The sequence below is a fragment of the Erpetoichthys calabaricus genome, chromosome 4 (assembly GCF_900747795.2).
Source record: "Erpetoichthys calabaricus chromosome 4, fErpCal1.3, whole genome shotgun sequence".
In the NCBI taxonomy this organism is placed as follows: domain Eukaryota; kingdom Metazoa; phylum Chordata; class Cladistia; order Polypteriformes; family Polypteridae; genus Erpetoichthys; species Erpetoichthys calabaricus.
This window is the reverse complement of record NC_041397.2, coordinates 230210848-230228508: the sequence shown is the minus strand read 5'-3', so window position 1 is coordinate 230228508 and position 17661 is coordinate 230210848. Positions and strand designations below refer to the sequence as shown.

At 36.5% G+C, this 17661-nt stretch overlaps 1 protein-coding gene across 3 annotated transcripts in view; it reads left to right on the top strand.

Annotated features, from left to right (window-relative positions):
* The window catches only part of grm5b (glutamate receptor, metabotropic 5b), a 538196-nt gene that overhangs the window by 431159 nt on the left and 89376 nt on the right, over window positions 1-17661 (top strand). For all 3 annotated transcript variants that reach the window (XM_028800414.2, XM_028800415.2, XM_028800413.2), the window contains exons 5-6: window positions 11205-11451; window positions 14762-14930. In XM_028800414.2, the coding sequence (XP_028656247.1) occupies window positions 11205-11451; window positions 14762-14930 (416 nt within the window). The remainder of the gene's footprint in view (window positions 1-11204; window positions 11452-14761; window positions 14931-17661) is intronic.

Genomic DNA, 17661 nt, shown 5'->3' with positions numbered 1-17661 from the left:
GAATATTAAATGGCCAATTAGAGAAAAAAGGAAAGGACTGGACCATGTACAAAAATGTCTGTCTCTTTTAAACAGCTCATACAATGTTTTTGTTAAACCCCTTGAATTAAAACTGAACGTCTATACTTCAATCACATTTTGATTGCTTTCTTTCAAATCCAATGTGGTTGTGTACAGAGCCAAAATTATGAAAACTGTGTCACTGTCTAAATACTTATGGATCTGATTGTATGTTAAAAATTATATCTGTGGAGATCAAATTTAATACTGTGGATATTAGACTGTTCAAAATAAGTGATACTGAATACAGTAGTGAGATGGCAAACATGACAAAGCATTGTGGTGAACATGACTTATTTAGAAAAAAAAAAGAAAAGGCTAAATTATGTACATGAGACACAAAGAAAGTAAAATACAGACATCCTGATCAGCATGTATAGAATAATACAATAAAACTGTTAGTTGGTTTAGATTGCTCAGCCATACTCATATTTAGACCAATTACTCTGAGGTCATAAGAAAAAATGCACATGAGCACCTTTTCCTTTGTGAGCAGCCTGAAAACACCCAAGGTATTGTAGGTAAGAAGAAACTCATATATTTCTGTACTATATAAAATGCCGTGACTATTGTCATCAAAACACAGAATAGAAACTAAAACACACAGGTTAGAAAGGCTATGTTTCAAAAGTCAGACAGTCTGGCATTTCAGTCTTAGTGAATTTTTCCAAATGCTGCCATAACAAGTGATGTGTAACATCACAGGATTTTAACCACCCTAAAAAAAACTGATTTCCCTTCTGCAGTCTGACAGTCGGTACCTGTCATCAAAGTCTGGGTTCACCCTGTTGTCTTACAGCTATTCTTTATCACTACATCTTTCAAACATGGTATTTTTGTCCCATTACACTTATTTGCACATTGTTGTATATTGAACACTATAATTTGCGTTCATTAACATGGTGTATTAGCTAGCACTGTGGCATCCTGGATATAACATCCTGGATTTGGATGTCACATGCGTGCTGTGTAGAGTTTGCATGTCCTCCCCATGCCTGCATGGACTTTTTACATATTCTCTTGGTTCACTTTCACACGCCAAATTAAAATTAATTGCGTTTTCGTGTGCATAAGTTGGCTGTGCAATAGAGAATTGCTTTGTCCATGTTTGGGTCCTACCTTGGAACCTTTGCTCATGGCAAAAGCTCCAGCACATTTTAGCCCTAAATTGAGCTAAGCAGGTTTGAGAACATTGTGTTGATTATTAAAAATTGATAATGACAATGTCCCATTTTATTTAAATGTCTTTATTATTTATTTGCTACTGAGATAATACGTAATTTCAATGTACAGGTTACATTTAGTACAGATAAATAAAAACAAATGTAAGTTTAAACATTTTTTTTCAAATCAGTTTAAAGCTAGCATGCAAGATTCAAATCCATATTTTACTGTATAAGGTCAAGAATGCACAATATTTTTTTCACATAATTTATAGCAAAAATCAGCAAAGTAGGCAGTTTCCCAATATATTTCCATGGCAGAAGAACTGTGAATGCAAAGACAATTGCTGCTGGAAAAAGCAATGCACCTTCACTAGCATAATAGAAGATGCATGCTTAAGGAGTCCTATAATGAATGACTAATGCACTGCTGCACAATGGTAATTATATAATGTACATTAACCTGCTTTTTCCAAATTAACATTTCATGTTAAGGCAAATGATTATTCTTGTACATAGTCTTATTCTAGTCTGTAGGAAAACATTGAGTCTCTGAATATGTGGAAGTCATGGTCACTTTACTTCAGTGTTGGTGATGTGCTACCATGCATCACAAACCATCTGATAACACAGAAGACATGGCAATGATGGATACTGTACATTAAGTACTCCTTCTGGAAGTCTACATTAATGTGCAGCAGCAGACGTTAAATTATTTTTTGGCATCAAGCTACAGGAAGTCCTGACTGGCTCCGTCTAGTTTCTTTGTCTTCCTTTATGACTGGTATTGTCTGCTGTGTGATTTGGTGCTTGAATTTTAAAAGTGTATTGGTTGATTTTGTGTTTTGTGTATTTCTATCAGTCTGTTTTTTCAAACTTAGAACAGACTGCACCTATCTTAAATATACTATACATGTACAATATAAACAGCTCTATTCTTGCAAAATCTTAACAATATCAATACATTTCTAGTAGCTTATCTTTATATACTGCACATAGACGTCATTTCTTTTTGAGAGTCATGGAAGGCCATATTGAAATGGAAATAATTCAATTGCAGTATAAAATATTGGAAAACGTTTTATATTTAGGGATGTGCAGAGCAGGGTGGCTACAGTGGCTTAAGCCCCTGCTCCTCTGTCCTCATTGGCCCAAGTGCCTTTTTCTAGAACAGAGTCCAGCCAATCAGTGAATGTAATTTTTTTACCTCTTCACAATTTTGTTTCAGTATTAGCGTGAATCTCCCATTACAGCCTAATCAATCACTACCAAGGTTAAGAGACCATCTCTTCTTGATCGTAAAAAGCAGCTGTAAGCAACATAGGCTACTACAGCTATGGGCGCCATCTTAAACATATTTAAATGGGCACAGTGAGAAGATACACAAAAATTTTAGAAGTAAATACACCAAGGGTGTCATATTGAGCAGTTTGTGTTTAAAAAAAAAATTCATTTTATCTGTTGTAAGTTGGTAAACTGATGCCCATGCCACATTGTTGTCTACATGGCTAATAAGCTAGCTAGAGCTCGATGGGGCCTGGCAAAGTATCAGGTTTTGGGCCATATTTGGGTTGGTTTTTCATGTACATTTTTGTGCTAAGGCCATGTTAGGATTTGTTTTCTATTAAGAGAAAATTAGTTATGATTACTTTATATTTAAAATTTATTTTTATTAAAAGATATTCTTAACTCATTTTGAGCACTTGCTTGATTGTTCTGTCTCTCTTATATGTGTGTAATTAAAATAGGTTCTAGATCATAAAAATGTGACTTTGCCTTGCTGAATGTGTAAGGCATAAAGCAGATCTGACAGATTACTATAGATTGGACACAGTTGGCACAACGTTTTGTAGCTTGGATGCAAATGGTACTTTTTTTGTTTTGTTTTCGATCTATCTATGAAGATCCTTTACATGTTTCTCTCCCTTCAGAAAGACAGGAACACCTTTTAAATAGTAATAAATGTTTTGTTATTAATATTATTTCACAGGGTCTCACTCTCATGTTTTCTGACTCTGGAAGGGGAAGGGGTGTCATTCTCCTAAAGTTTGTTTTAACTAGGTGCTGCACAGCATAGTGAGATGTGCAAGAATTTGGCCCACGTTCCCTTCCCTTATGTGGACTCAGTGTGCAGTGAGTTGGCTGTAACTCTAGCCACCCGAATTTGAAAATCAGTACTTTGTACTGGCAATTCCCTGTTTGAGCTTTGGAGCATTACCAGATAACATACCTGCACACCCAGACAAACTTTGATGTGATGTGTGAAAGGTCTGCGCATAACTGTTACAGCTCTATGATGTCACACTGGCCTCACAATCCTTCATAGAGAGCTGGGAAAAAAAGATGTCCAAGCTGGCTGCATGGTGAATATATAGGAAAATATTCAGTGAACAAGGTCACTGGCGAACACAGTATATATACTGTGAAAAATGCTTTGGTGAATTTCACCGATCAACACTGGAGTTCACCACACAAAACACTACATGAAATGCACATGGATTTAACCTACAAATAGTTTATTGAATCATTATTTTTATTCAGCTGGTGGTGTAGGATAATAACCGTTCATATGTTTTAGATTGTTCTCCTAATTCTCCTAATCAATCATTCTCCTAACTGAGGTACTGAATATTACTTGTGGCATTATAATAGTTGGCTACACACTATATATAATTACTTATAAGAGTGTACCAACTGTACTCCCTGCTACTGTACAACTATGTCCAGCTGTTTAGTTGTTTTGGATAACTTCTAAAATACAAAATTAACTTCACATTTGCAGATCTAACAAATTAAACTCTGACCTTGTTTTTTAACCAATTAGAGTATCTATGGCAATCTAAATACTGAGCATTTTTGGTTTATAATGCTAATAGCATTTTAACATCACTGTGGAGAGGAGGCCACATCCAGAATTACAACAGCTTTGTGACTGTGGTAACAAAATTGACCAAATGACCACTTCATTGTGTATAAGCTGCCATCGCACATATTAGACCACAACCTTAGCCATGCCTTCACCTTGCTAATATAATCTTCTTCTTCTTTCGGCTGCTCCCGTTAGGGGTTGCCACAGCAGATCATCTTGTTCCATCTCTTCCTGTCTTCTGCATCTTGCTCTATGACACCCACCACCTGCATGTCCTCTCTCACCACATCCATAAACCTTCTCTTAGACCTTCCTCTTTTCATCTTGCCTGGCAGCTCTATCCTTAGCATCCTTCTCCCAATATACTCAGCATCTCTCCCCTGAAAATTGTCCAAACCAACGCAATCTCACTTCTCTGACTTTGCCTCCCAACCGTCCAACCTGAGCCAACCCTCTAATGTCCTCATTTCTAATCCTATTCATCCTCGTCACACCCAGTGCAAATCTTAGCATCTTTAACTCTGCTACCTTCAGCTCTGTCTCCTGCTTTATGGTCAACTATTTGAAGTCACCTGAAAACTGTTCTCTATTAATTGATTGATGTATTTTAGCACACTCCTCAAAATCACTCACACAGTGTTTTGTTTTTTTTTTTGTTTCTTCAAGTTTTTCTATTTTTTTCTTTAATGTTTTCACCGTAGCCCAGGCTATACAGAGATTTTTTTTCTTGGAGCTGACTTTCCCCTCACACATTTTTCTTTTGCTTTTTTAGCTACAGATTACTGAAACTGCCTTATTGCTTGTGTCACTCTTTCAACTTTGTGTATTCAGTTCTTCCTTTAGTCGTGAACAAGCTGCATCATCCCATGTTGGCATTTTAACTTAGGCTTCCACCCAAAGGTTGAGTTTGGTGTAAAATGCAAAAAAAGGCAGTTGTATCTTTCTAGTATTATTGTGAGAAATGTTGTATTCATCCAAGTAATTGTGCCATTAAAGCAGGCAATAATATTATGTTAGTATCTGCACAATACCACCAGGTGTGATTTTTGTGTAGATATGAATGTTGCCGCGATCTGAATCAGACATTGAGTCGTATTGGAAGATGAGATAAAGATATTGAAAAATCAGCACACCCAGAGCATATAAACATGAGAGAAACTCACACGCAGAGGAGAATTAGATACACCTTTATCTACACAAAGACTGCAAAGGTCAGAGAGGTACTGCAAGAATAGCACTTAGTCTTATGTATCTCAGTAGGGACTTCAAAAGAATTTGACGGTCAGCTGTTAGACTGAGAAGAATTGGTGCAAATGGAAAATTAGCATGAGTGTTATTTCCTTATTTTACCACATTGTGATGAACGAAACACAGAACCAACAAGAATGCAATCAAATTTACTTCCCTTACATTAATGTTTCATAACAAATCAAATCAATATTACTACCACTTTCCTTTGCAATTCCAAGATGTATGTGAACAAAATATAGTACTTCCTGCTACATGTTAAAACAATCAAGAGACTAAACAGAGACTCACATTATTTATTTTAGTACTGGATTGATTAATTTATTCTAGATGTTGAAAAGATTTTGACTAATCCTCACATATTTTCTAATTTTAAGTAAAATGTGTTTATGACCAGTTAATACAACTTGCCAACATGAGCTGTTTACATACTGAATAAGACGGTTCCATATATCTTTAGAGACACAATAAAGATATATCACAATTTTATTAAATGAACAAAGTACAAAATAAAAACTTATAACACACTTGAATTTTTGTATTTTGGCTAGGAATTGCCTTCTAAAGGTACTGACCATAAGGTATCTGTCATATGTAAGAGAGGTTGAGAGCATGCCACACCCACCACACGACGAACCACTATGATTGGGTGACACCTCAGCACCACACTGGAGCAGTGTGAGGTTTTTATTGTGACTGGAGTGCCAATCCTGCCACCGACCCCTAAGTTTTCCCTGTAAATTGGAGGTCCTGCTTGCAGGGCTGGATGAAGATTAACATCATACCCAGAACAAAGCAATTGCAGGTTAAGGGCTTTCCTCAAGGACCCAACTGAATGGGGTCACCTCTGGCATTTAGGGGATTCAAACCGGCAACCTTCCAATGTCATATGAACAAGTTGTTTTTAAACCTTCTTAAAACAAAAGATTGTAATGTCCCACAGTGGAATTTGGGATGAAAGGGCTAATGAAAGTTAGTTGCCGGCTATGTTAAGGGCAAGAACATTTTAATCTATGGATATTTACGGTTTGATGGGAAAGCAGAAAGTAGGGGCATGTGGACATCAATGAATTGGGACCAGCATAAATGGAGAAAGAAAAGAAAGAAAGGGAGTCGGAGAATGAAGAGCAGGCATTTGATCACTTTTTTTTAAATATATGGCGGTGTGCTTTGCAATCACACAGTGCAGACTCCTAGAAGACAGCTCCTTATTTTCACATTTCTGCCTCTGATTAAAGCTAGCTTTTGTTTGTTGTTATATTGAAATTACAAAGCTCTGCATCTCCTTTTCCCACTCTTCTTATGAGTGGTTTCTGTCTTAAGCCCAGTGCTGCCGGGATAGGCTCTGAATTGGATTAGTAAGTTCAATAAGTAGGTAGATTTCACTAGTCTCTACAATATGTCTGTATCTTTGTTCTCATGTCCTAATAAGCAATATATGGGTAATGGTCACTAGTGAGTTTGAAACAATCTTAGAAAGAGGACTCATGTTGAGCAGTCGCCAACAAAAATGAAAATCTGTTTCAGATCAAGTGGCAATGATAAATTCAGGCCAAATCAAATACTAAAAAGTTGTTTAAGTCAGTTGTATTTTGTCTTCTGATTCGGCTTACCTTCCTTGTTTGCAGAGGAGAGGAGCATAAACATACAGCAGAGGGTTTTTGTCAGGCATTTTACTATAGCGTTTTGACCATACTTATTTACATGAACAATGTTATTTACAAAAGAGCTTCTCTTTGTGATGTTGCCAAATTCTCCTCATGTGTTCATTCCTCTTATGTATTATTAACTCCATCTACAGAGAAGGATTAAAGAAAAATAATAATGATTATATGTGCCCTCCTGATGCCTCAAGAATCAGTGAAAACATTTGTACTGCAGGTTATTTAATTACTGCATAGGGTTTCAAAGAAGGAATCAGCTTTGAATAGATAATCTCGGCAGTTGGCCATCAGGTAATACTAGAATACATTCAGATTTCAAATGGTCAGTCAAAGAAGTAGACTTTTTTCAAGAAAGTTAGTAAAATAATTGTTCATTGAGAATACAATGAGGACACAATAAAATACTATTTTCACAAAAAAAAGCTAAAAATATAAATGATGCATTTTTCATACAAAAGGTATCAATTATTTGTAAGCTGCTTATATATTTTCCATCAGTGCAAACATCAGGGGGGCACTGCATACACCACTTTGAATATTTTAACCATTAACAAGGGATTTTTTTACTATGTATGTTAGAATTTCAACAAATACAGTCAAAGGATACTTTTTGTTTAATAAAGTATTTTAGGCAGTATCTCTGACTATATATTACTGTACATCTATTTAACTACAACCTATACTATACACTATATGTGCATTTTTATGCAACATAAATGAACAGGAATTGTAGCTAATGCAAATGTTAATGGCCACAAACGAATTTGTATGTGTGCAAGAAAGTAAATTGTGAGAGCACTATATAGATACATGACATCTATGTTAATACATGCATTTTTAAATTTGCCAAAAATCAATAGCAAAAAAAAAATTATAATCATAATAATAAAAATTGCAAGGGTATCTATGCCTTCTTGTTTGTACTCTGATTGTTTCCTGCAATGTCAGTTTGCTAAATTGCTATTGAGAGGATTAGCTCTCCGGTTCGATGATGTTACACAGGCGACTGTGGTCTTTTCCTGTCATGATGTATTATGGAGTCTGCCCGTGCTGCTGCTGCAATTCAATCACATCTCCTGGAATGTCACTCTGAAGATTGGCTGCATGATTCTTCCAGATTAAGTCTCGCGCCTCTACCTTGTATCACCTTCATAACAGGATGGTGTGCTGTGCTTCTTTTAAACCCTGAAATGTGTCCAGATTTCCTTGGCATCTGTTAAACAGCCTTTATCTTGTTATGCGCGGATGAGATGTAAATTGTGCTTTAAGTAATGTGCAGTACAATGTTTTAATTTTAGCAAGCTCATAACATAATTTTCATAAGCTCTCAATGTTTGGCAGTTGTGCAAAGGGAGGGGAATGCTTTAAATAATTTAGTCCTGGAGATTATCTAATTAAAGTGAAAGGAGACAAGAGAAATGCATATGTAAGAGAGAGATATATGTCTTTATTAAATGAGCATATTGTCGTCTAAATTTGACATGCACGGTTCTCTCAATTGTAATAGGAATGTGAATTGCTTCACATGTGCTTTCTCACCCTATCTGCAATCTTCAGCATCTACTTTGATTAATTTCTTCTTTAACATGTTTTGAGGTTTTTGATTTTTATCTCGCCTCACTACTCAACCTCATTCTATTGCTGGAAGAAATGATGGATTTCCTTTTCTAATGAGGCAAAGTTCAAAACACTACAGCTCTACTTAAACTTGTGTGCTGCATTGGAGATTAATACACAGCAGGATGATTTGAAAGAATTCTTTCATTTCTCTAGAGAACATTTTAACCCATTTCATATGCGTGTACTGTGCCATATTTTAAGCCAGCTGAGACTGAAAAAAAGATTTGCAGGAGGAATACTGACGCTTACCACAGCACTGCATTTTCATCCATCCATCCATTTTCCAACCCGCTGAATCCGAACACAGGGTCACGGGGGTCTGCTGGTTCCAATCCCAGCCAACATAGGGCACAAGGCAGGAACCAATCCTGGGCAGGGTGCCAACCCACCACAGAGCACTGCATTTTGCCTTGTTTAAAATCAACAGTGTAAAAGACTTGGAATAAACTGTTTTGATAATACAATAAATCATATTTATTAGGTATATTATAATATATCTTTGGAATGAGAAAATCTATAGTTGTTACATTATTTATTAATGTTGCTGCTGTCTTACAATGCTGCTATACCCACTGGCATAGCTGTGAGAAGGGGGCGGTCCACCCTGTGCGGCACTTTTTAATAAATTTAGTACTAGACTTTTTAGTCTTTTTTGACAATTTTGTTTGATAGGGCTTTGGCAGGCTAATGTGTGTTATTTATGTCAAAATTACACAATTTTTTAAAGTTTAAAAACTGTTACAAATACATATGTTCCAAAGTTATATTTTATAAATGTAATTCTTGACTAGTTCGTCGACTTACTCTGACTGAAAGGGACGAACTCTTCAATCTCATTATTAATGTTTAATTATTCTCTCAAAGGCAAGATGAAGTAAACAAAAGAGGATGGTGCTGCTTTTCAAAAAAAGAAGTATTAAAAAAGAATAAAGGGATATTATTGAAATACCTCAATCGTGAAGAGACTACTGTTACTGAACATGAAATGTTTCCGAATTAAAGCCATCTTCAAGCTCAAGCAGTTCTTCATCTTCAAGTGATGAAATGTATGACGAACAAAAAATTCTGGCTGTTAACTTATAACATATTGATGTTTGGGCAAGCAAAATTAACGATGACGCATGGATCTTACTAGTACGTCAAGGTGTATCATTGGTTCTATATTAATTTCTTGTGATGAACGGCTGCCTGCTCAACCCGGCCAGGACGCCCAGAAAGGAGAAAGATGGGGGAAAGCGCTTACACAGGGACAATGCCTCCCTCAGAACGCCAGATGGAGATGTCCCTGCAGCATAGCGGCACCCCAGATTCCCACAGGGCACCATGGGAGTTGGAGTCCGGTTTCACAGCCCTGCTGGGTGCCATGGGTGCCACCAGGACATGCTGCAGGGAGGCTTGAGAATTTATATTTCCCGTATAGCCCGGAAACACTCATGAGTCATGGGGATGGAACCACAGGAGTACTTCCGGGCTGAAGAAATCCACAAGTCTCCATCGGACCCAGAAGTGCAGACAAATAACGTGGTTAGAAGGACAGAAGCACTTCCGGGTCAAAGACTATTTAAAGGGCTCGTGGAGACTCACCAAGCGGAGCCGGAGTTGGGTGGGAGCAGGACAGAGCTTGGTGGGAGGAGTGGAGGAGAGATTTCTGAACAATGGTTGTTACTTTGTTTATGTATGGTGCTGGAGGTGCTTTTGGGTACTGCATTAAGAAGAAAAACCATTAAAGATCTTCTTGGTGATTTTACCCTGTGTGCAGTGTGTCTGTCTGTTGGATTGAAACAGGCAACAGCGACCTCTAGCGTCCACATTCCAAATATCGTAATCCTTCTGCAAATTTTCCTCACAGTTCCTTTTAGTGTTGCTAGCTATGAGAGAAGTTTCTCCAAACTGAAACTTATAAAAAATAATTTAAGATCTTCAGTGAAACCTTGCCATATTTTCTATAGAGCAGCAAATGACAAACAAAATCGACTTCTATAATTTGATCAGTGATTTTGCCAACATAAAAGCAAGTAGTATTGTAGATTTATTGCTTGAATTGTTGTAGATTGTAGATTTTAGATTGTAAATAAGTTGCAATTGTAACTGATAATTTAAAATGCAGTTAAAATTTTCATTGTTTTCATTTTTTGTACGATGTGTATTATGTTTTATGTTGTAAGTGTTTTGCAAACTCAAAGACCGCCTCAGGTGACAAAATCTTTAGCTACACCACTGGCTATACCTAACAGTGACTGGCCCCTGGATCAGTTGTGGGGTCTGCATGAGTTTCCTTTGGGGATCTGGATTCTACTCACACTTGAAAAACCTAGCTTGATGGTGAACTGAATTGGTTCAATGTATCTGTGCGTGTTCCTTGAGACTGACTGATGGCTCCTCAGTTTCTGGTTCCTGCTTGACATCCATTGTTGCCCCAAAAACCCATTTAAAAAAAAAACTAAAAGCAGTCTGAGAAAATACAAAATAAAAGAGTGGACTCATTTGTTATACACTTAATTAGTTTTTAAATGTTGTGCTAAAACATATATGAGCTATAATATCTTCCTAAAACTGCTCTTTTAACTATTGCATACACAGGTCGCATGTCACTGAAGGAACAGTATGTCCAAGACACCAAGATGGGCTTTGTGATCAATGCTATTTATTCCATGGCATACGGACTACACAATATGCAGCAGTCTCTTTGCCCAGGATATCTTGGACTGTGTGATGCCATGAAACCAATTGACGGAAGAAAACTGTTAGACTTTTTAATGAAGACAAATTTTACTGGTGTTTCAGGAGAGAGTATCAAATTTGATGAAAATGGAGACTCACCAGGAAGGTAAGGCCATATGTTTAATAGCTTAGGTAACATGTGTTTAAACAGATATGATGATATAGTTTAATTTCAAGTATTTAAAACATAACATTCATTTTTGCTAATCAGCTTTCATGTTGTGGCAGGGTCGATACAGCAGTTAGTTATGCTGCCTCATGGATCTAGGTTCCTGGATTTGTATCCTGTAACTTATCATCATTTACATGGTGTTTGCATGTTGTTCTTTCCATAGATGTCTGCATTTTTATCCTCCATGTAGTCCATAATCTCAAGCACAAGGATATTAGTTTCACTGCTGAATGTAAATTGGTTGTGTGTGGGTTTATGCATGAGCTGGCCCTGTAATGAACTGGCACTCTGTACAGAACTGTTCCTGACTTAAGCTTGATGCTCTCTGAATATATTTACTGAGAGAGCTGATACTCAGTTTTCAAAACTATACTATCATGTCCATCATACTGTCTACTGCTAATAATGTTATGCCTTTGTCACTCACTTTCAAGAACATCCACAGCAGATGGCTGCATGGGACAGAAACTTTTTAGTCCCACTTCTGCCCGTATTGTAAAGGTACAGAGTGATGAATTGGACATTAGGAGGCTGACATATGGCTATTGTGTGCTATATTTTTAAACATTCATATCTGCAAGTAAATAGCTGATTTTCTTTTCCATCAGTGACAATAAAAAATTCTGTCATATGCCTGATTTTCTGTTTGTAATTTTAAAGTGTTTCTGAGAATCCTTTCAGGGTACGTGATAATCCTATTAGCTGTCACTACCATACACAGATTCACACTGTTCTCCATATATTTTCTGATGGGATGTTAGTATGTCCCATTGTCTCTTTCCTCACATGGTGGCTCATGCTTTCTAAATCAGTGAGGTGATGACTAAAAATAAAGATTCCAGTTTATGTAACATGATTAAAGTTATTTTATATACCATCTTTTTTTCTTGGCAAATAATTGGTGATGGAAATTATTAATTATTATTGCTGACATAATGCCATGATGAGTAGTGCTGTCCCCTCATAGATCCAGCATGCCAAGGTTGAATTCCAGAAACCTTGTCATTTTATGAATAGGTTTTTCTCCAGGAAATCCAGATTTCCTCCAGTATCCACAGGGACAGATTGGTTAGGTTGATTGCCAGTTTATCATGGGTTCTGTGAGATTGTAAGTGTAGATGTGTGCATGCGTTGGCCACTTCATGTTTTCTGCTTTGCACCCTGTGCTACTGAGATACTCTGAATTAGATTTAGCAGGTTTGAGAATGCATATTGTGTTACACTATATTTCATAACCACTTTGAAACACACTTTTTCATTTTATTATATTTTTTATTATGGATATCCTGCACAATGAACCAGTGGTTAACATAGGTTTCTCATAGATCCAGTATACTGCAGATCATGCACCTGGTCATTGTATGTGCATCTTCTGGGTACTCTAGTTTTCCTTCCATATCCCAAATACACACCTTTTAAGTTAACTGACAATTCTCTTTTGGCCCCAAGCTCTTGATTGAGCTCTGCAATTAACTGATGCCCCATCCAGGGTGGGTTCCTGCCTTGCCTTGTCTTAAGAAATCAGCCAAGACCTTGTGATTCTGAATTGGATTAAGCCATTTTGGGAGTATGGTTTTATATTATATCATATGATATTTATTCATTCATTTTTTAAATCTGTTTATTCCACAAGATGATGTCAGTTATTTAGAATTTATCGTGCCAGCATCAGGGTAAAGGATAACCAATTATTGCACTCTTAATTTAGCTGGTCAGCTCATGCATACACACCTTTTCACTTTTACAAAACCAACTTAGATTTGTGAATAAACTTAAAATTGATATCTGTCATATGTGGCAGTGACTAAAGTACTTGTAGAAAACCTACATCAGCATGATGAGAATATGCATACAGTACTCCATATACACAATCACTGGGATTATATTTCAATGTATTTTTTAGTGAGGCAGAAGTTCTATCTAGAGCACCACCACTAGTTGATATTATCTATATATAGATATATATATACCGGTATATATATAAGTAGAATGTGCATAAAGACATTATATTATAAAAGTAATATGATAGTAATATAAAAGGTACTTAATCTTTAATTGATAAATAATCTATACTCAGATCTTTTGACCTTAGTGCAGTTTCATTGCACAGCTAAGTCAACTGAAATTATAATGCTTAAATATAGCAGAACTAATGGTGGCTGCTGGCTATTATCATTACTTTTTATTGTAAAAGTAAAACTTCAATGCTTAAATCTCTGCATTTTGAGTCACAAGTGCTTCTGTTTGCTGACCTGCCTTCCAATGCAGTGCCTTTAGTGACTGAAACACTGACAGGCTGAAGAAAAAAAATGATTAATGAGAAAATATGGTTATCTAAAATAGCTTGATCTTTAATTATTCTGGATAATGGACTTCATGCTCTATTACACTTCTGACGTTAGAGCCAAGCTGTGTCTGGTTACCTGAGTCTGTTGGTTAAAATTGAAATGGAAGTCTCACTTTGCAGTGAAGGAAAGCAATGCTTAACTAACATGGATGAATACAGGTTGTCTTATAATATAGGTGGCAGCAGGGACTGGGCACAGCAAAGCAAATTAAATATTGTAGTTTCAAAGGGAAAATGTTTCGAATGTTAATGAAAAATAAAAAATATTATTTTATATTTTATTTGTTGCGTGTTAAACTTATATGCCAAAACTAAGCTCAAACCATAGACCAAAGGAAACTATACATACAGCCATCTGTAATGCTTCAATATGCAAGATTTCACATTATCACAGATCAGAACAGATGTGGCACACAGCTGAATCACAGGTCTCTGTTGACCCCCTTATGAAAGCTAACAGTTGTCCTTTGAAATACTGTGGATATTTTTCAACCAACTGAGTTATCCTCATGTATTCATTTTTGGAGATTTCGTAAATTATTCCATTTGTCCATATAAACAGTTTTTCTTGTGATTACCTTTTTTCATTTTATTTTATGGCTACAAACATATACTGGATGGGTAGTCTTAACGATTGCTTCTTCGAATAAATTATAAACTTAACAAATCATGGAACTCAAAGTAAGGGTTATTAATTTTATTGCCCAATCTATTTAAATTATTTTATTTAAGAGGTATTACTCTCTAACTTTGGGCTTGTACATTTCAGTATTATAAGTGCTGTTATTGGAAGGTTGTTCAGTTAACATCTGTACAGATCAGTACCCTCCAGCCCTAATTTGAAGTTGTAACTAAAGACAATAACAGATTTAACACTTCTGGCAAACAATCTTCCAGGTATGAAATAATGAACTTTAAGAAAATGGGAAAGGACTATTTTGATTATGTCAACGTCGGAAGTTGGGATAACAGCGGACTCAAAATTGATGATGACGAGATCTGGCCAAGCAAGAGTGCCATTATCAGATCGGTCTGCAGTGAGCCATGTGACAAAGGCCAAATAAAGGTAGGTCCATGCGAATACTGTGATTAAAGTGTGGGTTCCATAAGTAAATAACTGTTTGTTCTGTGGAAAAAGTCAAAATAAGGCACAATAAATCTAGACAAGAAGATCGGTGCTCTGTGCAGACTGACTTTGAAAAGTTTCTCCTTTGCATGGTTGTTATGCTTTGTTTCGCAGCTTCTTAAAAATCACAGAATGCTACTTAAAGGTCCAAGAAAATGACTTACAGTAAGGCTGAGGCAGAAAAACCAATAACACCCAAAATCCAGTTTTTGATTTGGTCAATTAAGGAAAAACACAATTCTGAAAACATTGTGAAACTCTGTCTGACCACAACAACTATTCTTTCCTGAATGCAAGTTAAAATAATATACCTGAAAAACAAAACTTGAAAATGTAATTTAAATTTAGAATTTATAGGTCAATAATTTATTTTAAAATGATGACACAAACACAGGTGATACCATGGTGGCTTGGGTTTTCTGTTCAGATCCAGGCTTGGTTACTCTGTATTTGGAGTTTGCCTGTTTTCCCCATGTTTAAATGTATTTTTTAGGACTTCTTGATGAATCTGTAAAAATTTTGCATACTCAAAATAAATAAATGACTTAATTCAACTTCACTCTGAAAACAATATAATAACTGAGCCTCTTCCAGGGGGCAGTTAATGACATTTAATTTTGACATTTGGAGCTCAACTTCTAATATCCAAGTCCCTGCCAGCCATGCAGTAGTCCTTTGGCTAAACCCATAACTTATTACAACCCATACATGTCAAATATTCTTTGACTGAACTATTAAATATGACTGTTTCATTTTTGTTTGGAGCAAAAAAATACAATGGTTTAGACAAGCCAACTCAACACATTCCTCATGTTGTCAGTTCTAGTTTTACTTCATCCTCAGCCATATGACAGGAAGTAAATCAATCAGTTAATGTAAAAGTTTAATGTTGGGCAGTGTCAAAGAATAAAACATGTTACTTAAGAGAAACACAAATATGAACAGATTCAAAAAGATAGATAATTTAAGACAGCAGTATGCAATACATAAAAGGATATAATAATAATAATAGTAATACATTTTATTTATTTGTAGGCGCCTTTCTAAACAGTCAAGGACACCGAACAATAGATAAAACACAGATTATAAACAAAACTAAAATACAAAAATTAAAATCAGACACAGCAATTGTAATCAAATAGGAAAAGCAGTCTTAAACAAACAAGTTTTAAGTTTAGATTTGAAAAGTGAAAATGATTCAATATTTCTAAGCTCAGGTGGTAGTGAGTTCCAGAGCTGGGGAGCACAGCAACTGAATCCTCTGCTCCCCATAGTGGAAAGACGGTCAAGGGGATGGAGGAAGAGGATCTAAGAGTGCGGGAGGGAATGGCAACATGGAGGAGGTCAGACAGATATGGAGGGGCAAGGTTGTGGATAGCCTTAAAAGTTAGTAGGAGAATTTTGAATTGAATTCGGAACTGAAATGGAAGCTAATGAAGCTGCTGCAAAACGGGAGTGATATGGTGACTAGAGGGGGTTCTAGTAATGATGCGGGCAGCTGAATTCTGGACCAGTTGAAGCTTATAAAGAGATTTGCGAGAAAGACCAAAGAAAAGGGAATTGCAATAATCCAGACTAGAAGTGACAAGGCTATGGACAAGGATAGTAGTGGAGTCGGGAGTGAGTGGAGAGTGGTAACAAATAGTGAGAAAAGGCTCTTAAATGATGCTAGGCATGTTTCACTTGAAAGTAATAAATTACTGATGCTGCTAGTGAAATATGGGAGTAGCTTTTTATTTTTTATTTGACGTTAAAAGTACATCTATAAAGAAGTAAAAGCACACTACTTCAGCCAGGTATTAGTAGAGAAAACAAAGGAATAGAAACAGAAACATAACAAGGGGATGAATAGCAAGTGCTTGAAAGAAAACTCAGTTATTTTGTGTGCGCTGAAGTAAGAAGATTATGAGCTGTGTACAGTGTCTGTTTATATGCTGGAGACATGAATAAAAACAGGATAGGGAGCTCAGCAATTATTGAAAAATATCAGGCACGGAGACACTCAGAGCATAGTTGGGGTTTTTGGATTGACACAGAGCTCTGTATGACAAAGTGGGCACTGCCTATTCTGCTAGGCTTTAGTGACATATAAACCTGTTAAGACAGCAGATTTAACAGGGATGCACACATCCAGCTTCACCTTCCTCCAACTTTTATTGCAAAGTAGGTGACTAAACTCTTCATATCAGGCCCAGGCTGTAATTCATCTCATAGCAATGGTAAATCAGAGTTGAACTGATATTTTTGTCAAGATCTCTTTGCAGATGCTATTTCCGGCTTGATAGTGCAAAATAAACACCCAAGAACAAACAGCTATAATTTAATGAATGATAATTTTGATGGACAAAATAATGTACCAATTGAAAAGGCACTGATTTTGTAACTGGAAGTGACTTTAATCCCATCAGGAGAGGTTATCCATTCCTTCAGTAACTAGCTGCACTGAATTCTCAGGGGAACACTCTCAAACTAAAAAACTGATGATCTGCGTCCTCATTGAGGAGCTGAAAACTGACAATCGTTTCTCCTTGTGGACCTGAGCACTGAGGCCCCTCTGCTTAGCCAAATCGGGGCCAGTAACTGTGCTAGCACTTTGAGAAGATTAAGAAGCCGGAATTACTTCAAAAAGGGAACGTTTGTGCCAGAAAGAGAAATTCTTTACCCTATGAAG